Below are 22,445 nucleotides of genomic sequence, written 5' to 3' on the forward strand. Positions count from 1 at the left end.
GTTACAAGCTACTAGGAAATCAGAAGGGTTTAATGAGATATAAAGAGAGTCTTGCTACAGAGCAGGTGGCTAATAAAATAAGAGGAAAAGAGTTACCAAAGCTGATCGTTCACTCATAGTAACTTTCAGTTCTCCCCATAACTAACTTAATTAATACAACAGGAAAGATTAAGATCATAGACTCTACACAGTTGTGAGAGCAACAATAAAGAGCATCATAGAAATACATTTTCTGTTACTTGAATAATGCTATTTGTGAGAATTCTTCGCACAGCTTAGAATGAGGGAAATTAGATCACAAAGTGGGAAATGAAAAGAAGTGGGACAATCCACTGCTTAACTGGGGAAGTATTGCTTTGACAGGAGACTTCAGTTTTATCATCAGTGCTTCAGAAAAAACAGTGTTTTCTAAGAAAGCAAAGTCTTCAGTAAAAATACACAAACAAGTGGCCCAGAATACCTGCTGTTCAAGAAGATTAAATGAGGAATAATGCTTCTGTGGACAAAAAAATTAACCGTAGTGTCTTACAGACTAGAACAGAGTATTTCAGTTGGAACGGACCTACAACAATCATCTACTCCAACTGCCTGACCAATTCAAGGCTGACCAAGTTAAAGCATGTTATTACAGGCCTTCTCCAAATGCCTCTTGAACACTGACAGACTTGGAGCAACGACCACCTCTCCAAGAACCCTGTTGCAGTGTTTGACCACCTGCTTGGTAAAGAAATTTCTCCTCATGTCCAGTCTAAATAAGCAAGACCATATTTGCAATCTTTGGTTATTTGACAACTTCAGTAGCATTCATTCTATAAAACCAAAATACTGTTATCAACAGTACATCAACAGTTATATCAGCTGTTATAACTAGATGATCTAAAAGAAATAAGGGAAGAATGAACTTATGCAGAAATCCTTATCACAGACATTACCTCTAGTTTCTTTTATATCGGCTCTACTGAAGCCTAAATACCAGACATTTATTTAGATGTCAGCCAAAGGCACAGACCTTTTTCAAATCAACTTCTTCCTATATCTTCCCCCAAGGGCATTTTAAACAACTTACCGACACTACAGAGAAATTACTGTCAGGTGATGAAATTTCTTCGTCGTTAGACTCATCACTTTGTTCATCTGTGTATTCTTGTCTCTGCCTTTTATTGGGTCCAGGCTTTGAAATGCTTTCTTCCTTTCTCTTACCCATGAGTACTGAAAAAAGAAAATAATGAAAGATTGGAGGTTTCAGTCTTCTAGACAAGAACATGCCTACAGATCATAACAGAACAAAATTCAAAGCAAATGCAGAAATGCAATAAACTTCCCATCTGGCATTCTTGCAATAATTTTGTATAGCAAGGATTTCAGATCAAATACTGGATTATTATTATGTCCATTAAGTAGTTACAGGGAAGATGTCATTTCCATTTTATGTTATGTAGTTTAATACTATACACATAAAAATCAAGGAGCAAATGCACTTCCTGATTAAGTTACATACCTTTGCTATGCTAGTTTCGGTTTCCTACAAAAACATGCCTTTATGCTTAAATTACTCAGACCAGGAAAGAGTTGCTTGTATGCTCTTGGAATTTATCCATCACCCAAACATGAAGACAAACATTCATTCAATCATTTCCATCGAAATCTCTCTCTAGAAAGAAGGGAAAACATACGATTTAAATGTTGCAATTATTAATGTCTGAACCAAAGATCAGAACTATGAGTTCCATCGCTGTAACATTTGGGCATTTAAAAAAAAAAAGACAGCATAAGAGTGGAAAACAAAACAAAATAATCTAGAAGAAAACTCACTCGTGTAATCTAAATAACAAAGGCAAAGGACAGAACAGTTTGCACTCCAGAACTCTGGAAGAGCGAGTACTGCAAAGAAAACTTAACTGGAACTGCAAGTAAACTTTATTAAACTAGCCTCAGAAATTTTAAGGAAAAGTACAAAAAAGCTGGAAGGAAAGAGAAACTGACAAGGAATTCACTAATAAGACTTCACAAAACCCAAAGCTTTAAAAGCTGAAGGAAGAAATAGTCAACATTAAAAAAAATAAAAACCCCACAGAAAATGACATACACGGTTGAATTTTATCTTCAGATTATCTCGACATTTTTGACAGAAAAAGCTCATTTTTTCACATCAGTTGCTCCCAAACTCTTGCACCAAACCACCTCTAATTTTCATTAAGTTTCTAATTGAAAAAGTAATTGATTTCAGTCTCGGCACCACTTAACATGACTTTAACAACAGGTTGGAAATAACTATTGAAGACAAAGGAGTAGCCACCAACCTAACCTATCTGAAGGTTACTAAGCTGTGCAATACTATATTGGAAATGATTAAACAGGCAAAAACGTTACATTAGTGCAAGTACTCTAAGATATGTAGTAGACTAATGAAAAGCCAACAATGGACACTACTGATAAATGTTAACAGAAGGGTTTTTCAATAGACCAGGCATCATATTTTAAAAATTAAGTCTAGATTTATGTTTATATTGCAATATAAAGTAGAACTATATTAATGGATGCTTCTGATGACAGAGTCAGGACCATCAATAATTCAAATGAGAACCTTATTGTTACCAAGACAAAGCAAAACTACTAATTTAATAGAGAAAATGAACTTTACTATGATGGAATGTAAGACCATATAGTTAGGAATAAAAACTGGAGCTATACACTGGAAACAAGTAAGGGCAAGACAGATCCAATTATAAAAGCATCTTAGGATCACTACAAATTATCACAAGTAATCGTTATGCATGTAGTGAGAGGAGGAAAGAGAAATGTAATTCCCAAATATGCTGTATAAAACTATCAGGACTATTACATGTTATAGCAGAAAAGTAGTTACCCTTTAACATCAAAGTATAGGAAAACAGAGGCTGCATCCACTAGAAGCAACATGCACAGACGCTCACCCATGTTCCAACTCAACCAAGGGCACCTCTTTCCACAGTTTCCATTGCAATGTGGTTTTATAAGTTTTTTTCCCTCCCTTTCCCTACCCGGTTGGTCACAGTCGGCCTCATCCAGAGCAGACACAACCAACCTACTGCCACTAAAGCCACTCCACTGGCTTTTGAGCGGCCTTCTGATGACCTGGTGGCCCTGTAAGATGACAGCTATCACTAAAAGCATCCACTTCAACCACTCCACACCAAGTCCCAACTACAGCCTGGACATCAGAACAGACCTACAGGTGAATAGAATGCAAGATATGGGAGGAAGCACAGGGTGGGGGAATAGGAAGAAAAGAGTCGTGGTCTTCTCCTGATGTATAACGCACTATGTTTGTTTGAACAGATACAAAGACAGTGATAATTATGAACTAGCTCTAGCGGTTTATGAAGGAAGGGAACATGTGTGTGTGTTTCGAGAACGACGGGCAGTGTATTTCAGAGGATCAAAGCCAGAAGTCGAGCTCCATACACCGCAGTGGAGCACTGTATGCTTCTCGGGGCTATCCCAGGCAGATGTCCCATGTCGGACTACAGGACTGACATTCATGACTCCCCTCCCAACGCATTCACAGCCAACGCACAAGAAGTCTATGCTATCCCCTCTACACACGGGAAAAGCACTGCCTGACAGAAGCCTCTCCCACGGGGAGGGACAGAGGGAAGAGGGGACAGAAATCCCCCCTGCTCGCACCTCCAGTCCCACGGTTATCGCTTCCTTGGCCCAACTCTTTCTCCAGACGAACCTGGGAGGATGCACTCACCGCCCAGAGATGCGACACCGGCCCCTTAGCGACTGGAAAGCGCGGGCGGCAACTGCTCCCCAGTCCTTATCCGCTCCCGTCCTTCCCCTTCCCAGCGCCAGGCACAGCAGCCATGCTGGACAACGGGCGGCAAAACCCACCTCCGACTGACAGAACCACCGCGGTGGGGCGCGGGGCTCAGGGCCCGGCCCGGCGCTGCCCTGACACAGCCCGCCGGGGTGGGGGTCAGGCACTGCCGCTCCCCTGCGACCTCCCTCCCTGCTACCCCAGTCACTCCCCGTGGAGCAGAAGGGGACCCGGCCGCTCCTCGCCCTACCTCTCCTCAGCGGCAGTGGGGGCGTTAATTGCCCGCGAGCTCGCTCCGCGCCCGCCAACGTCCCCGAATCTACGCGGCGGGAGCGCGCGACGGAAGAGGGGCCGCGGGGCCCGGCGCCTGCGCGCTGTCACCGCCCTCACCCCCCCCGGCCTCCGCCCCGAGGGGGCCGCTTCCGTGCGCCCGCCATTTTCAGGAGGGCGGAGCCGCCCGCCGGGGCTGAGGAGCGGGCGGGCGAGGAGATCTCCTCCCCTTTTCCCTATCCGCGGGAGTTAACGGCTGGGCCTGCTCGGGTCTGCCCGAGTCTCTTGGGGCTCAAACCGGGATGTAAGTTGCTACAAAGCCCCCACCCCTGAAGCTGCAGTCGCTGAGGGAGGGGGTCTGGGCTTCAAGGCGCCTCGGCCCGGCGCGGGGGGGAGATGAGGGTAGCGGGAGAGCAGGCCCCCAGCCCCGAGTGTGGAGTTCGGCCTGCAGCCCTCCGAGGGGGCCGGCAGAGCCCGGCAGAGCCGCTGGTCCCGCAGCCGGGCAGGGGGGCGGCTGCCGCTTGCCGTGCGGTGCAGCGTTATCCCGAGCTCCCCTCAAGGCGGGAATTTTGAAATCCTTGTCTTCAAGATGGCTGGGCGGCTCCTGGTGGTTTCGTATTCAGGCAGCTGCTCGGTTCTGTTTGTATCTCGCGGGAGGGCAATAACCCGCAGGAGGCTGGGGCGGGCCCTGTAGGTGCTGGAGCTGCTGCGCTTCGGGTGCTCAGGTTCATGGGCAGAGCTGCCCCAGGTGCGGGGCTATCGCAGTACCATAGAGAGGGAGCGGGACACTTGTGAAAACGTGTCCTGGGCTTTCTTTTATTTCTCTTTTTTCCCTTCCCTCTCTTCTCCTTTTCTCCCTTTTTTTTTTTTTTTAAGTCTCGGGGCCAGTTACACGCTTGGCAGTCTTTGCGAGTTGCCTTGGGAATGAGCGAAAGCATATCTCTCTGAATTAACTTAAGCATTAAATCTCTTCTGTAGCTATTTTCAAGTACCTGTGTTACTTTTCTGGCTGTGTAGAAAACTTCATAGAGCAGAACATAGTCTTAAAGCACATTTTATAAAACCTGAAAGCTATATAGCTGTAGCACATACTTGCCCCATGAGAAATTGAGAATTTAATTTTTTTTTAAATTTATATTTCCTGTCAATGTTCTTATAGTAATAATTGATGTCTTCGGTGATTTTTAAGTATATGAAAAAAATGAGGTTCAGTCTCCCTTCTTTGGAAGTTACCATCTCTCTAGGCAGGTTCAAGAGTTGTGATGAGTGAAGCGCCTCAAAATCTCAGTAGACAGATCCCTCCTATTAAAAATAGTAGATCTGTTTATATATAGGATCCGGATCTAAATATTTTATAGAATACAGACAAACAAGCAAAGACTGATAGTTTGCACAGGCTTTCATAACTCAACTTTTGGTATATATTGAATGGGAGTAAGGGAAACTTCTGTCCTCAAATAACAATACTTTGTTACCTCATAATAAAAAAAAAGTGGGTTTTTTGTAGTTTTCACATTTTTAGTACATTTTTCTTGTAATCTTACAGAATGCTAAGTGTTTGTAGCATATTTGTCTTTCCTTTTAATGGTACTTTCCTGTAACTACCATGTGATATTCCATAACAATATTTAGAAAGCAACTACCTCAGTTTTTTAAAAAATTTGTATTGATGCAGACTGGCAGGAACCAAAATGATTACATCAAAAAGAGACACCTGCCTTTTTTTTGCTAGGTGTTCTCTTGTTAAACCCCACTGAAGCTGGATATCACACCTGTCTTTCAAGAAAGTTTCGGTGCCTTTTCTTCGCCTCCCCTGTGCATCACAGAAATTGATCATCCTGGTCTTTGAGAAATTGTGCCATACGTTTGCGTGCTTTATTTATGTTTTCGATGCATTTATGTGCTTGAGGTATAACAACAAGAAAAGCAATACATTATGCCCTGTGCACATACAGCTAAAATCAGCTTGAGTGATTGAAGTAGTTAAAGAAATGGATTAGAGAAATGTGATTTTTTGTTGAAAGTAAATTTTAACATGAGAACTTGATTTAAGAACAGCCTGGGATTCCTGCAGTGGCAGAAATGATGTGGTTTTGATTAGCTGCCTTGCTTTAAAACAGTTCTAGAGTATAAAACAACGCACCCTACAAACACAGATATGCTGTTCTGACAGACTGGTGGTGCTGAATTTAACGTGACCGTGCTCGCTGGAGGCCACGAGGTGGCATAGCTCCTCCTGTGTCTTAAGAAAATGCAGAGCACAGGTAGCCTGCTCATCCAGTCATGATTTATTCAGAGGAGGGTTTTATTTTAACCGAGTGTGCAGTAGTTTCAAACTCAAGATAAAAGAAACAGAAAATGTCCCAGATTTTATTTGATTTTTATCTTCTAATATTGAGGGAGAAAAGGGAAAAGTAGAGAAATAAATAGGAGGCAAGCAAACTTTGTACGTTAAGACAGTGCAGTAATGGATTGGTGTTCTGAGGAGGAAAAGCAGGGTATGTGTTAGAGGCCTTGTATAGAAGAGGCAAGGTATGAAAACCAGAAGAATAATGGAAAAGGAAATAAGGAAAGGAAGAAAATTAAATCCATAATGGGCTAGCTTGTAGAATAGGAAAATAAGAGACAAAAAAATATACTATATAACAGGTGTATGTTTTCAGCTGGTGTTCATTACAGGTAGCGCCGGTCACACCGTAGCAAAATTAAAATAGTAAAAATATACACACTGATGTGTTTCTGCAATTGCAGAGTTGTAAATGTCAACATGTTTGTTGGAAGGGACCTGATTTCTAGCTCCACCAGTATTGAATTAAATCAGTAAGGCAGTACACTGGCTGGATGTTGAATATCCCCAAGAATGGAGATTCTGCAACATCTGGGCAACCGGTGCTGCAGTCCCTGCTGTCTTTTTTTTTTCCTGAAGTCCAGCTTGAACTTGCCAAGTCAGAATCTGTGGCTGTTACATTACCGTGGAATACTAAGGAATGTTTAAGTTCTGACATTATTGTAACTATTCCTCAAGTAGCTTTAATCTACTTCTGTTTGAACAGGAACATTTTAATGTGAATCCTACCAGTTCAGATCAGGAAGTAATTCACCTGAGAGGTGTGGTTTTTCTTTTTTTTTAAATAAAGCTGGGATTAAGCCTATGTAAAGGACACATGAGACCTGCAAATGAATGATTTTTTTTTTTTTTTTTTTTTTCCCCAACTGAGGGGTATTTTTATTTATGTTCAGGCTATTTGCAATGAAAATGTACAGTCAAAAGAAGGTATTTGGTAATAAACCATCTGTGAACTGGAGTCACTACACGCTTAGAGGGCTTGATTGCAAGTGTTCTTGGCTTATAAAAGGAAAACTGATAATGACTAAATATTTATTTTCTGAACCTCACATTCATAATGTGTCATGCTTTGTGTTATATTCTGAAAGTATTTTATTTTGCTTGGTCTTCACAGCTAAAATCTTCACGCTGACAACAAAGAAGCTAGAACAATGGGAGTGACTAATCTGTGGCAAATCCTTGAACCTGTGAGGCAACCTGTCAACTTGAGCAGTCTCAATGGAAAAACACTTGCTGTTGATTTAAGTCTGTGGGTTTGTGAAGCACAGACCGTTAAAAAGATGATTGGAGTAGTTACCAAGCCACATCTGAGGTACGGTATCCATGTAAGTTGTTGTCACCACAAGCCTTGGAGCTGTATAATTTCGGTATAATACTTATTCTAAATTTAAGACTACCTCTAAAATTCATATGACTGTTAGTTAATTCCTATATCTTTCTGAGGCTGTGTGATGGAAGGTAGTATGAGAGTTTTAACTGTTTATCCCAGCAGTTTGGATGCTAGTCAATTCAGAGCATGCTGAGAGTTGTGCATGTTCTACCCTGATGTGGCTTATAAATAAAAATTCTAGTTAGACACCATGTTGAATTAAGTTTGTTTAATAATTCTTCAGGTTTATGAGCAACCTTGAAGAATAGGTATGTTTTTAATTTAAATGAATCACATGCTTATGGGACGAGCAATTATAAGCAGCTGTAACTTTAAAGCACTGTTTTCTGCAAATGGTGCAGGCACAAAATGAAAATATATATAAATTTTCATAAAAGATCTTTTATTGGTTACTAGCTGATGTTACTACTATATGAGTTACTAGGTGATGGTAGATGTTCCTGTGGCTTCTGATGAATTCAGCTGACATGGAATATCAGCACTTTCTGAGAATGATTTCTTAAAATGTTATGCTTATGATGCCAAATGGATAATTAACTAAGACTTGAAGCATGACCGAAGTCATTACTTCCCTCTGATAGGATGTCCTGTGCGCAGTGGAATGGAAGCATCAATCCAGATCTCTTACACAGTCTTTCCAAAGCAAGACAGAGATGAACAGATTTCTACCAAAAGAAAAAAAAATAGTGTTTTCAGGCAGTTGGAAATTAAATTGTTTTGCTAAGTATTTTAGAGAACCTTACTGTAAGTGATTGATTTTTATATCATTTGTGAAAATTGATCTAGCCTCTAAAGGCCAGCTTATCCTTTTTTACCAACAGCATATGTACAAAATTAAATCTAGAGTAATGGTCTTTCCATGTCAATTGAAGAGATACAAATGTTTGGTCTACACATCTTGAAATATTGATCCTGGGCTTACTGGAAAAAGCATATGCTGTCTCGTATTACTGCTTTCTTTACCAAATAGTTGTTATTGCTCCCTTGCAAAATTCTACCTGTCAATGATGCTGGTTTGCATATGAAATAAATTGGAATGGTCATGGTATCTGTGGGTCTGTCTAACACCACAGCATTCAGTCACTTACGAATCTGATGTACCTGTATTGATAGACCTAGGATTAAAATTTGGTCTAAAAGAATCAATGTGGATACTTGTTTGGAAGCAGACTTTAAAAGGCTTAATAAGAAAAATGCAATACTCAAATTTGCTTACGTCTTTACACCTAAAAAAGACCTTTCTTGTCCTTGCGTGGTATTTTGGGGAATTTTGTAAAGCTGCTACAAATTCGTAGTAAAGCAACTTCAACTAAAGACAGGGTTGTTAAAGGTTTGTTGGCTTGGGTGTGAGGGAATCACAAAAGTTGGAAAGAAAAATTGTTCGTGGGATAGGCTGAAGGATATAAGGAAAATGTCTGAAAAAAATTGGGCTTCTCTAATTCTGCAGCTTATGGAACACCTTGCTTTATTGCAGAAACCTATTTTTTCGGGTCTCGTTCTTTACCTCAATGGGAATTAAACTAGTGTTTGTCATGGAAGGAGAGGCCCCCAAATTGAAAGCAGACACTATGAGTAAAAGGAACGAAATGCGCTATGGACCTTCGAAGAACGTTGGATCTACAAGAACAGGGAGATCTTTATTTAAATCCATTTTAAAAGAGGTGAGTAATTGAGGGCTGTATTTTTAATGTAATAGGAAGAAATTTAAACAACTTCAAAGAATTGAACTTTGTGGTGTAGAGAACTGTTAACATTATTTTGAGCTTCAAGCAAATATATACCTTTGAAATTGGGCCTTACAGCATCTTTAACTGCTGTTGTAGAAGAGTTTAGAATAATTTTCTTGTTTGATGTGTTCAGGTGCATTTTGTGCTGTAGTGAGCCACGGTCATGATTCAATGTTTATTACAGAAATTTACCTTCCTTGTTCTTTAATGGTGTTAGTATTGGTATGTTTTTTCTAGATTGAAAACAGGAATGTGTTGTCTCCCTATGTACACTAGCTATAACTATTAAACCAGAATTTTACGAAATAGAATTTATAGACATTCATGATTTCAGCAAGTTGAACATATCAATTCATGTTTTATTCTTAAATTATAAAATAAATTATTTTCTCTGAAATTTGTGAGAAGTATATGTGAGTATATATCAATATGTCTTACTAGGCCAAGAGTACTGTACTTTCATGCGTGATATTCTCAGGGAGTCTGGTGTCTGTTGAAAGATGTCTGTGCTGGCCCAGTATTACTACTCAAGTAAACTGTGTTGCTTTACAAAGATAAATATTACTTTGTTACTCTTATTTTGAAAGCACCCTAAATATCTATTTAAAGTGTGAAGATTTTTGTGAAGGAGTAACCATTAATCATGCTGCGTTCAAGTCCTGCAACTAATACTCTGCTCTTAGTTGGAGATTTTTTTTTACTGTTACGGTAAACATTCAGCATTTGGTCTCTCTTTTTGGATTCCTTTGTTTAGTGTCTCGAGCTGCTGGAGTGTTTAGGTGTCCCGTGGGTTCAAGCAGCCGGGGAAGCGGAGGCAATGTGTGCCTACCTGAATGCAAAAGGACATGTTGATGGCTGCATTACCAATGATGGAGATGTCTTCTTGTATGGAGCTCAAACAGTTTACAGGAACTTTGCCATGAATGCTAAGGTAACATACCTCATCCCATTCTCTCCCTTTCTTTAGACTCTTCCCAAAAATGCAAATAGAAGGAAGGGACTTGAAACTCAGATTTTAGTTGGATATTATTTCATTTTCCCTCTAGTAGTTGGGTTTGTTTAAAATAATGCTTTTAAGACGGGAAAATTGTGTTTGATTTGCTAGCAGTACGTGTGGTGGATGTAAGAGCAAAACAGCTGAATTGAAGAGCACTCAGGGTATTACTGTCTGTGTTTGTAGTGTCCTGTGACGTGTAATATAAAGTTAAGTACCAAACTTTTTTTTTTCCCCCTTCTCCTTTCCTCCTCTGCAGTGGAGAATTTGAGTGAAATAATTGCTGCTTATAAATTTACTGCTAGGGCATGTAAGAGTGGCCAGCCTCCTGGGTCTAATAAGTGTTCACACACTTGCATTGTACAGGTTTGTTTTATTATGAGTATATTTATAATTAATACTATTAGTCTCCAATTGAACATGAATAGGGCAGGGTTTGTACATCTATATAATAATCAATAGTTGTGGTCATTCAAAAAAACCAGATCAATTTATGACCTTGGGCTGCAATGTTCACTTGTTGAGAATGCCTTTTACCAGCTTTGGAAAACTGCAATCCCAAATTTCCGAGTTTATACTTTCTTTATAAGTCAGAGAAAGGAATGCATGTGTTCTGTCTGGTGAATCTAACAAGAAAGTGGAGGACAATGATATTTGGGTTTGAATTTTAAAAAATGCTTATCTGAAAGAATTGATGAAAAAATACTTCAGTAATAGGACAAAATCAATAGAATAGAAAAAAAACCATTATGAACAATTAACTTTTTAAAAAAATAATTAAAGCCTATGGAAGATGACTTGCTTTGATGGCACTGTGTTTGGGTTTTGTCTTGACCTGGTTCTTTTCATTTTGTTGGCTTGTGTGGGGTTGCTTTCTGGGGGGGAGACAGCGTCCTATGTTACAATTCATGTTCATCTTGATTTCATGTTGGTGTGTTTGAGTCCCTCTACTCTTCAAAGTTTCAGGTGTTCCTTTAGCTTGTGTCTAATATCTAGGTAATATTTTGTGTCTATCTAGGTAATATTTTAAATATTTTTTCTTTTTGTATTTAAGTAGCACACTAAAATGTTGACATGGATTTTTAAAAACTGCAGTTCCCGAGATGACTTGCACAGCCACTATTACTAGATAATATTAATTTTGCCACACGTTTACTACCTGTAGAAAACAGTAAAAACACCATTTGGTGTGTTTTAGTTTCTCTCAACAGTTGATGCCCATACTTACAGCTTGAAATTTCAGAACTGTAGTTATTTATGTGGTGTCCATGCATTACATTATATATTTTAACTGCTTTTTTTTTTTTGATAGAATAGGGTGAATAGGGGTGGGTAAGCAATCATAATTAAATGTGACTCGGGGCAGTTCCTTCCCTGATGTTACAGAAATAAGATAAATATCTCTTGTAGGATCCGCTTCTTGACTGTTACACAATGTCCTCTATTAAAGAGAAGCTTGGTTGTGACAGAGAGTCTTTGATTGGTCTAGGGATTCTTCTGGGTTGTGATTATCTTCCAAAGGTAAGCAATGCAATTTATTTTTTTTATTAGGTACTTAGAGTTTATTGTTTTTCAAGGCAGTGTATTGAGGGAGACTTGTGCATTTTGACAAAAGGCCAGCCAATGGATGATGGGCCATCTTCACCAGAGGTACTGCCAAGGTCAGAAGGGCCTACCTCCCCCATATCACAACCACCTCCATGGAGAAGAAAAGACAGGTTATAGTTGTAGGCGGCTTGCTTGAGCAACCTGGTCTAGTGGGAGGTGTCCCTGCCCATGGCAGGGGGGATTGGAACTCAATGATCTTTATGGTCCCTTCCAACTCTAAAACCATTCTATGATTCTGTGTTCGAGCAGTCTCTGAAGAACAGCCACAAGCAGGTTTTATGCAGCTTGTGTGTTACACAGGTGGCACAGCTGTAATCTGTCACACTTCCTGACTTTAGAACTCGGTCAAAAATTATTTTTCTCAATATATTCTCAACATCTGGGATCGTTTTTTGTCAGTTGTCTGAGAATATTATGAAGGCAGTTTTTATTAAAATCTGAATACTCTGTTTGTCATTTAAATAATGTTCCATATTTCTGTCTCTGTAGGGTGTTCCAGGAGTTGGTAAAGAACAAGCTTTAAAGTTAATTGAGACTTTGCGAGGTCAAAACTTATTGCAAAGGTAAAGTGAAAACTTATATTGTATTTTGGAGTACTTTAAGTACTTTGATTTTATTCAAAGGCTTGCTGGTATGTACTTCAGGCTCCAAGGCAACGTTTGTAATATTTTAATTGGGAGGGAGGCAGGAATTACCACATTCCTTACTTCATATGTTCTGTGTTTTGCTAGGCAAGCTTCTTAATTGTTTTAAACATTAGCTGATTCCTAGCTCTTGAGCCAGCAGATGTATATTGAGAATTGGAAAGGAAGTCATAGGGACTGATTTTTAACTGGGTTCTGGATCAGGACATGAGCTACCAAATACTTTCAAAGTTTGTTATCATAATGTGTATGTCAATACTGAGAATCCAACAATCATACGATGTACTTTAAAAAAAAAATCTATTTCGTTAATTGGAAAACCCTTAGAAGCCTGAGAGGTATAAAAGAAGTATTTTTCAGTGATTTATTTTAAGTATGAAAGTTAATAATATTTCTTAATCTTTTTAATATCAACCTTTTAGGTTTGAGCAATGGAAAGAACAATTTCATTTTGATAATAATCCACCTTTGGTTGTTAAAAGAGTAACTCACTGTTCTGAGTGCCATCATCCAGGTCAGTGTGAAAAGCACTGGATTTTATTTTTAGCCTAAACATTTACATTCTGGGTGTGTGAGGTGGGGTGTGGTGGGTTTTTTGTTTGGTTGGGTTTGTGATTGTTCTTTTATGACTGGCACTAAAAATTGCAGTTCTTGTCATTCAGTTTCTGGACTTTCTTCACATTTACAGTATATAAATATTTTTGAGACTGGGGACTACCTTTCTTCAAATGTGAGACTAATTGATAGCAGATGGAATGTTAGCAGAATGCTGCTGTGTGATCCCAGATATTTGCCTTTTTAACATTCTCAATAAAATATGCGTGCTATAGTGACAGACAATTATTTCTTTAGTTGCCTGAATTGATCTTGCATCAAAAGGGCTGAATCCATTAGCATTGCTGGGTTTTACTGCAGGCTTTTTTTTTAAAGAGAAATTAATCTTAAGGAACCTCATATTGGTAGCCTCTTTCATCAGTGACCTCATTTAAACCCACACTTGGAGAAGGAAAAGCTTCTTTCAAGTATGCTACTTATAGATTTGTCAGGATGTTATGGACTACTTCTGTAGTTTTTTAGGTAATAAAGCATTTAGCATAACGTCTGAAACTGTTAGGGAAAAGTCTTAAAAAAAAAAAAAGCTTGCTTGTATTTGTCAGTTTTCACTATAAATATATAAATACGGCTGATGCACTCAGATCTGCTTACAGCTGCTTTTCATGTCAGATTGATGTGTGTTCTGAGCTTTGTGTTTGTGCTATTAACTTTGTATATCTGGGCATTTTGGGAACTTCTCCTCATGCTTTGTGCATCTGCTTCTGTAGGCTCTTACAAGGAACACGAGCGCAGTGGGTGCACGTTCTGTGAAAGCACTAGATCCTGCAAACCCAGTGACTCCAAATGCTGCTGCCCTTGTGAGTGGCATCAGTTGGAGCGAATGAGACAAGCGAGAGCAGTGGAGGACAGTATCAGAAAGTAGGAATGTCTTGAAAATTGAACTGCTTTTCCCTGCGTTTGTGTGCAGGGTGAGCGTTTAAATTCTGCATTTTTCCCACTTGCATTCAGTTCCTAACACGTTTGTTTTACCTGCAGAAAAGCCAACAGTTGTGAGGGCTTTCCATTCTCTGAGGTAACAAACAAGCTTATTTAAAGATAATTTTTTTTAATCAATTAATTGAAATTCCAGATTTCTGCCCTCTCTTAAACTGTCTCTTTTTTGTTTTATCTCAAGGTTATCCAAGAATTTCTTGTAAACAAGAATAAATTGATGAAGATAAAGGAATGCCAAAGGCCAAATTTATTGTCATTTCAGGTATATAATAAAATACTGGATATTCAGCTCTGTAGTTTTTTTATTTATTAGTAATGAATGCATCTGATAATTTTGATCTTCATTGGTAATTTTACTGAAAATAAGAATTAAAGAATCTGTCTACAGCTTCTTAATATACTTCATTTTTTTGACAGCCTTAAATTTAAAACTTAAAAAAAAATCAGTTGATGTAAAAATATATATAGAAAAGTGGAAAAAAGAGAACTCTTCAAAAAAAAAAAGTTACTTGCCATTGTTTTGTTTTTCATTGTCCAGTATTACTAGATTGGACTGCTGAGTGCTGCATAAACTCTGGAGAGTTTATAAAGCGTTCCATGGTTATCTGGCATAACATACATTTCAGGGATGGTTTAGTTTTTGTTTTCACCCACCTTTTATAAAGGTATTAAGAGATACAGGTCTTGTTTTTACTCATGCTTGTTTCGTCGTCATACTGACACAGTGCATATATGGTAACTTTTGCTGTGTTTTGGGTGACTGTTCCTTCCCTTGTCAGTGAGATACCATTAGGCATGACACTAATGTATAAAAGCATTCTAGATATTTTCAGTATTTAGTCCTCTGTCCCTATTACATGGCTGTCGAGGCATGATATCTAACAGAATAAGAAAGCTTTAAAGTTTGGGGTGTTTTTTTTATTGTTTTAATACTAACAGATCTTTGCTTCTGAGAAGATGGAATGGGACAAACATTATGCTTGTAAGAAACTGCTGACACTACTGACACATTATGATATGATCCAGAGAAAAGCTGGATTCATTGATTCAAAACAACTGCAGGCAATACGGTAATGCAGTTTGATTTCTTAATCTTAATATGTTTATGTCTGCTGCTGAATGAAAATTATAGGATTTTTCCTTTTTTACGGAAATAGTTTTCTTCCATCTCTGTTTCAAGCTTTGTGCTCATTTTGAAGAGAGGTAAAAAATCAGATCAGTACAGCAATTCTTATGCTACCACTGCAAAAAGTGATATATACAGTCGTTTCCTTTCATTCTAACTGACACCAGCTTTTTCCTAGGCTTACTTTCTGTTCCATTTCCCTGGATCTGCATGTGAAATTTAGCATTACAGGTTTGATCCTCTGCTCAGGTTCTTAGCAGAAGTTTGATTGACTTCTATGATTCAAAGTAAGAGCCTAGGCTTAGAAATGAGCATCTGCAGATTCAGTCATGGTCTCTGTTTTCTTTTGAGACCTACTGACTGTCGTTGGACAATGTGTCTGATGAAATCATTGGCTTACGGTTCTATTCGGCTGCCCCTTGTTCTCAAAACATTTTCATTCAGGAATGCTGCATTTAGGAATATAAAAATGGCCAAGTATCCTGTTACTAAAAGTTAATACGCAGGGGGAAAACCAGATAAGCATGTAACTGCTTTCCCTTAGAATATTTTCCCACCACCCAGACTGTGTTACCCGGTGGGTTTCTGAACCAGAATTAGTACCTCCTTCTGTCAGCCATCAGTGTGGTTTTTTTCAATGACCTGATCTTTCCTAAACTTATGTAAACTTTTAGAATCTACAGTGCCTGTTAACAAATCTGAACTTCACTGTGTGAAGGGAATTGTTACTTATTTGAACTTCAGTATCTGATGATTTTAATTTCCCAAACAAACCCAAATTCCCCTCCCTGAATTCTTGTATTGCAAGAACTTTACTAGTTTTCCCATGTTCCTTGATGCTGTTCAAGATTTTGTAGACCTTAACTTTGTGGGACAGAAGAACAGTCAGTAGCAGTGTGCTAATAGCTCTTCTGGGTTAATGTTATAATCTGTTAAACTATTATTTGCAGAGAAGCTGTTCCATTCAGTGTTACCTTTCAACAGAGTGGAGAGACTGGTTGCAGGCTGCTTTTTAAATGGGTTGGCTAGATAAATTACCAGCATTTACCTCGTTGAATGATTTTAATTGACATCCTGTGTTGATAACACTTTCTAGTGCTTCAAGAGTTTAAAAGGGAGATCGTGCATGCCCTAGATTTCTTTTGTTATCAAGTGCTTAAAAATGCAGTACTGATTTAGCATGAGCCTCTTCACTTGTAGGAACCTATAAAACTGGGGTATAGATAATGTTTTTAGAAAAATCTCATAAAGACTGATTGTCCCTGCTCGGTTCATGTTTTGTCTTCCTTCATGCTCTCATGCAAAAGATATAAATCACCCTGTCTGGTTGTTCAGAAAACTAACTTCTCGATGGCGTAGTTAAAGATAGAAAACTGATGTGTGTAGGAGTCTGTCTTAGGGCTGTCTGTTACAGAATAGTTTTTTGATTTCTTGTTACACTCCTGTAAGCAGTATCTTTTGGAAAAAGAAAAAGTTTTCATTATTCAAACCTAGACACAAAATTTTAATGTATAACTTGGAGTAGTATATTTTTTAAAAGATGTATTAATTTTACTATTACAAGAATATTTTGTTTCCTCTGAATCATTACAAATTAGAGTACTGAATTATTTTAGATAACTTAGATTTTTCATTTCCTCTTTAAATAAAATAACTTAATGGCCTTCTTTTTGTTCCTACAGGATAGCCAAGACACGTGTTAAAAATGGAATTCCTTGTTTTGAAATTGAGTGGCAAAAACCAGGTTGGTCTGGTTTCTATGTACATTATGGAACAAAACAGTTTATAGAAAAAGAGGAAAAGCATGCTTTAAAGAGGAAAAGAGTTTAGCGTTGTGAGGAAGTGAAACGGGGGTGAGGTTGGAAACTATTACCTGAAAACAATAGGAAAATGTGCATCAAATTTCACATATGCTGAAAGTAAAAGCAATGCTTAAAAAAAAAGTCTACCTAGAAAGCAATGGACTCAGACTTCAGGCATTTTTCTGGTACATGTTAATAAGACCTGTGCTTTGTATTTCATACCTTATTTCACTGTTCCTGAAGCTGTGACTGTTTACCAGCGAGGTATTTTTCTGTGCTGATAGATTTCTACCTTTAGTGTGCCTGTTTGAGCCAGGAGACTGGCAAAAAGAAAAAGACTTTACTTGTAGCTGAATCTCAAACACTTTACTATAGATCTTTTTATATACCTTCTTTGTACTCAGGTAAGTCTTTTATTCTTTGTTTTTCTTATTCCCTACTTTGAAATGTGTGTATATACGTGTCTAATACACACTCATTAATTTTTTAGAACATTATGTTGATGCAGAAGATGAGCCTGCAGGGTTGTTTGTCGTCACAGTAGAAGAGGAGTCTTTGTTTCAGGCTGCTTATCCTGATGTTGTTGCCCTTTATCAACTGGAGAAGTCAGAAGTTCTGAAGAAGAAACAGAAAAGTAAGTCCAAAAGCTTCTTTCTTACGCTCTTATGGGTCTTGCCAGAATACAAGAAGTAAAAGCAACAAACATTTCTTTCACTGTGAGCAATATCATGTTTTGTCAAGATCAAGGCATGATACCTTGCAGGGGCTGTGCTTTTCTCTTACCATTTTATACTTTAGCACTAGGAAATCTGAACTGTTGTTAATATGCCATTTTGTTTTGCCCTTTTTATTGTTTCTTCAGGCAGGAAAGACAGACCAAAAGAAAAGGAATTACCAGAGGTTTATGATGAAGTTATCGATCTTCTGTCTCACTTGAATTTAAAATCTAGATGTGGAATTCCTCCTGTGCCAGTCCCCATATCAGATACAAAAACTCCTGCAGAAGATCAGATCCACCAGAGAAGTACTGAGTCAAAAGTTCTGGTGTCAGCTGTGGCTCCCTGCAGAACTACTGTTCAAATGGCAGCAGCAGCAGCTGCTCGTCCTCCGACTGCATCCCCTCACTCCCTCTCGCAGAGAACCTTGGCTGACTCCTCTGTATTGCCAGCACAATTTACTGAAAATTCAGGGGTATCATCCCCTTCCTCTGCAACAGCTGATTTACAACTGAGCAGTATTGATTGGGCAGGAACCTCCTTCAGCGCTTCATCAGCCCACGAGGATGATCCAGCAGCTGACTGTATATACATAAAAACCTCGTATCCACTAGGTCATGAAACAGTAAGAAACAGCTCAGAATATTCTGATGCTGGGCAGTCTGATCAGCATCATTCTGCAAATGATTTGGTGTCTGATGATGCTGTGGGTCAAATGGAGAAGTGGTCTTTAAGTGAGCGAATACTTAAGAAGACTTCCATTCCGTCAAAGCCTTTGTTGTCTGAAGATGTAATGCAACTGGAGTCTTTGAAATGTTTTAAACAAACAAAAGAAACATTGAATCATGATAAATATATTATCTCTTCCTCATGTCAGTCAATTAAACTAATGCAGGAGAGTAAAAATGTGCTATCAGAAGACTATTCAAGGGAATCCAGCATGCACATTTATCAACATCAGTACAAAAAAGCTGACAGCCTGGCCGAAATGATGCAAAAAGACCATAATCTAAACAGTTCAACACCTCTCGCCCTCAGTGGGCAAACTACAGAGACTCTGCATCCTGGGTGTGAAATGCTTCCAGTGTCTCAAAAGCCAGCAGATGTTGTAACTGGCTGTCACGTTAAAAAACCGTGTACTCAAACTGCTTGGAAAACTTCTTTTAAAAGGAGTGTGTGTCAGAGCAGATGTTCTTCTAGTGAAGACAGTGATGATGACAATATGAATAAAAAACGTATTTATAAGCAGCAGAACAGTCAAGTGAACCCCGGTCAGTCTAAAAAACATCTCACAAAGGAAAGGAGCGATGCTGTTACCAGCAAAAGAACAAACAGTGACTCAGTCCTTATAATTAAAGAGAAGAAGAAAGAGACTAATTTAAAAAAAAATGGTGATAGTTTGTCATTGCAAGGATCTCCAAAACCACCCTCTGAAGGGGAAGTGAATTGTTTCCAAAGTCCAGAGCAAGCGCCTGAGAGGTCGGGTTCTGGTCCCACGCAGCAGACTGAAAGTGCTGTTCTGACTTATGCCTGGGCAGACAGTCCCCTTCCCCTGTCTGAAAGACTGAAAAGAAGAATGAAAATCAATTAGGTTCTCCATAAAATTATGATAACAATTAACCCTGAACCTTCTGTTCTTACAGAGCGCTTTCTCAAAACGTCTGCAGTGTGCTCTGTCAGTTCTAAGTGGACATAGTTTTGATGAATAAGAAGTGCTCTGGAAAACCTCATACTGGTGCTGAAGTTTGAAACAAATACTAGCACAAGTACTAAATAGCTGATTATAGGCAAGTGCTAGTTATTCTGGACTTGGTTACACTCTGAACTTGATACGTAAGCATCAGGGTATGGTGTACAAGGTAGCAAGAGGGTTTATTTGTGAAATGAGCAAGGGTTTTTTCCCCAGCCAATTGTGAGGATTTTGTGTACAGCTATTAGTCCTTCTGCTTATAAAAACAGACTTATTAAAATAGTGCCTGCACTGCAGTTGGATGGTCTTAGTAAGACAAAGTGATACGGCTCTTTCCACCCAAAAATTTTCCACTCTGCTCCACTAACTTAATTTTGCTAGTTTTAAAATGGGTTTTCAAATCATGGGATGCTGGATGTGTTGATTATCTCTGAAGAGCCCAATAGAGATATGCAGCAGATGTACCTTGCAGGGTAGCTAAATTTCAGTTTGCCCTGCCCTACAGTAAACTGTTGTTTTGAGTGTGTGCATCCTCCAAAGAATGCAGTAAGCCACGTAAGGATATTCTGGTTTTGTAGCTGTCGCATCTAGTATTTAGGGAAATCTGGTGGCTGTTTAGAGGTTGGGGCTTTTTTTTTTTTTCTTAAAAATATATATAATATATATAGATAATACAGTCTGTGATTAGCCAAAATGGCAATTCCTTATTTTCCTCTTTGGCCAGATGGAGAAAGTTTATTTGCAAATGAGACATGTATTATGGAAATGAGCAAAAAAAATCCAAACTATTGGAAACTTATTTTCAGTTTTGAAGATGGTCTCTCTTTCTGGAGGTTTTTAACCACCCAGCTGATGTGAGAGGGTGCTAGAAAAATAGAATTGCTGTGGAGAGTAAGAGTAGCAGTCACCTGGGGACCATAAATGGAGAGAGATTCCTTATGCAGTGGTCAGGAATTAAGAGATCAGACCCTTTTTTGTGGAAAAATATTTTTATTGGTTATGTATGAGTCTTTTCCTTGCTGCTGATTTTGAATACTGGATGTTGGAATTGAAGAGTTTGAATTTTCGTTAATTAAAAATGCTAATATAATGTAAAAGACCTCACTTTTGTTTGCTCCCAGTGTATGAGAATGTGCTCTTTTATTTGAGATGTCATAAAATTTGACACATAGTGTGTGGGGGGCTGTATTTTAGGGTTTTATTTATTATCAGAGGAAAGAGTGGCTTTTGAAGGGTTTTCTATTTGTTTTCCAAATCTGGCTGGATGACTGCCTTAATGAATGATTCGCTGAAAATACTGTGCCAGAATTATGATAAACTCATTTTTTTGCAGATGATGGAAACTAGAAATGAGATACTAAGAACTGCAGAAGGAGGGGGGGAAGATTATGTTGCTGATTATTGCTACAAGTACGTCTGGTTTCAGAAACACAGTTCAAGCCTGAAAAGCAGAAAAATATCTGGTTTTTTTCATTTGCACTGCATCTCAATTTTGCACAAGTTACCTACTACTGCTTTAGAAGCAGCAATAGATGTGAAAACAACCCTATAGGATGCCCTCTCTCGTTTAAGCTGTAACTGCTCATTGCAGCAGATAAAACAAGAAATTTATCCTTGGGGGTGACTGTTGCTTGAATTAAACTTGTTATTCATTACAGAAGGGAAATTACAGTTTTTAAAGTGTTTTGATTTCTTATCTTTCTGTAATTTACTCAGTCTAAGTTCTTTGGAACTGTTTTTACCCTGCCAAAGCTGGCTGTTTTGCAACCTCTCACACTCGTGAAGAAAACGGTTAAATAAATCGAGTGGGTGTAACACATAACTTACTTCTGCAGGAAATATTCCTAAAGATTATGTCAAACTGGCTGTAAGTGAACATGATACATCAGCCTGATGACCCTGAATATATTTTTATTTGTCATCTGTCCTGGTGAGCCCAAACAGGCTGTGTCAGGGTGCTTCAGCTGAAGTCATAAAGCGATACCTGCTGAGGGGATGGGGCAAGTAAAGGATGCATTGATTTTTCAAGTACTCTTCTAAAAGCTTTTCTGTAGAAGGACCAGCCCCAGTGCTTTACCTGGGCTGTCACACCTGGTGTGGGCACCCCTCCAGCGTGACTCATCCCTGACCTACAGTGTGGATCTATAGGTTCTGTCTTAGCAGTAGAAATATCATTATTTCCACTTACGAACAGTATTAAACATCTACTTAAATACAAATTTATTTAGCGTAGCTTAAGGAAAGGAAGCATTTATTTGGCATTCCTTGTGCCTGTAACTCACTATTTGAGCTTCATGGGGAATCAACCAGAAAGGAAAACGCATACTGTTTACATGGAATATATACATAGAAAGCTAAAAATACATAATGTAAAAAAAAAAACACATGCAACCCATGTCTTAATTTCTCTATCCCACTGTCAAGCTACACATGCTCTGATATTTTTTTATTTGAAGAGATTACTGAAATACTTGCCAACATGTATGACTGTGCTTAACAAAAGGAAAAACTCATTTCCATTGCATTTATCAATTTTTATTTTGATAGAAGTGATGAACTCGACAAATGTTTTGCTAGTTAACAGAGAAATTTCCTAATTTGAGAAGGGGGTTATTTAACGTTGAGGCTTTGCCAGGACTCGGTTCTGTGCTCTTACGTCAAGAAAGATACTGGGAAATGAAGTGGTGAAGGGGACGAATGGCAGCTGTTACTTGAGACACGATAAAGTCTTTTCATGTCTAAAAAGGTGTCAAACCCCGCGGAATGACATCAGCAGATAAA

The 22,445-nt window shown here is 38.7% G+C and overlaps 1 protein-coding gene and 1 long non-coding RNA gene across 5 annotated transcripts; one reads left to right on the forward strand and one right to left on the reverse strand.

The window, feature by feature from the left end:
• Positions 1–1,072: 1,072 nt before the first annotated feature.
• LOC106896670 lies at positions 1,073–4,181 on the reverse strand. The gene is made up of 3 exons (XR_001413662.1): positions 4,053–4,181; positions 1,499–1,651; positions 1,073–1,209 (listed from the first exon to the last, which is right to left on the reverse strand). It is a non-coding gene; the product is annotated as an uncharacterized LOC106896670 (long non-coding RNA).
• A 58-nt stretch (positions 4,182–4,239) lies between these two features.
• On the forward strand, positions 4,240–21,486 carry GEN1 (GEN1, Holliday junction 5' flap endonuclease). Of its 4 annotated transcripts, none has more exons than XM_014956788.1 (14): positions 4,240–4,376; positions 7,534–7,731; positions 9,284–9,470; positions 10,291–10,467; positions 11,941–12,051; positions 12,628–12,701; positions 13,205–13,296; positions 14,105–14,255; positions 14,373–14,409; positions 14,512–14,592; positions 15,288–15,400; positions 17,139–17,200; positions 17,749–17,892; positions 18,121–21,486. In XM_014956788.1, the coding sequence occupies exons 2-14, from the start codon at positions 7,571–7,573 to the stop codon at positions 19,563–19,565; spliced, it is 2,835 nt and encodes a 944-aa protein (XP_014812274.1). In that variant the 5' UTR covers positions 4,240–4,376; positions 7,534–7,570; the 3' UTR covers positions 19,566–21,486. The 4 variants fall into 4 exon arrangements, with proteins under 4 accessions (XP_014812274.1, XP_014812273.1, XP_014812275.1 ...); XM_014956787.1 differs by having other exon boundaries at positions 4,241–4,376; positions 15,270–15,400; XM_014956789.1 differs by lacking the exon at positions 4,240–4,376 and adding an exon at positions 8,391–8,553 and having other exon boundaries at positions 7,597–7,731; positions 15,270–15,400.
• Positions 21,487–22,445: the final 959 nt, after the last annotated feature.

This window comes from Calidris pugnax, unplaced genomic scaffold, assembly GCF_001431845.1.
Source record: "Calidris pugnax isolate Ruff unplaced genomic scaffold, ASM143184v1 scaffold171, whole genome shotgun sequence".
NCBI lineage: Eukaryota > Metazoa > Chordata > Aves > Charadriiformes > Scolopacidae > Calidris > Calidris pugnax.

Excerpts from the sequence above, each read along its gene's own strand:
- GEN1 (XM_014956787.1), top strand. The coding sequence starts at position 7,571 with ATGGGAGTGACTAATCTGTGGCAAATCCTTGAACCTGTGAGGCAACCT. Across the intron at positions 14,256-14,372 it reads GTGGAGGACAGTATCAGAAA|AAAAGCCAACAGTTGTGAGG; the intron begins GTAGGAATGTCT and ends TTTTACCTGCAG. Across the intron at positions 14,410-14,511 it reads AGGGCTTTCCATTCTCTGAG|GTTATCCAAGAATTTCTTGT; the intron begins GTAACAAACAAG and ends TTTTATCTCAAG.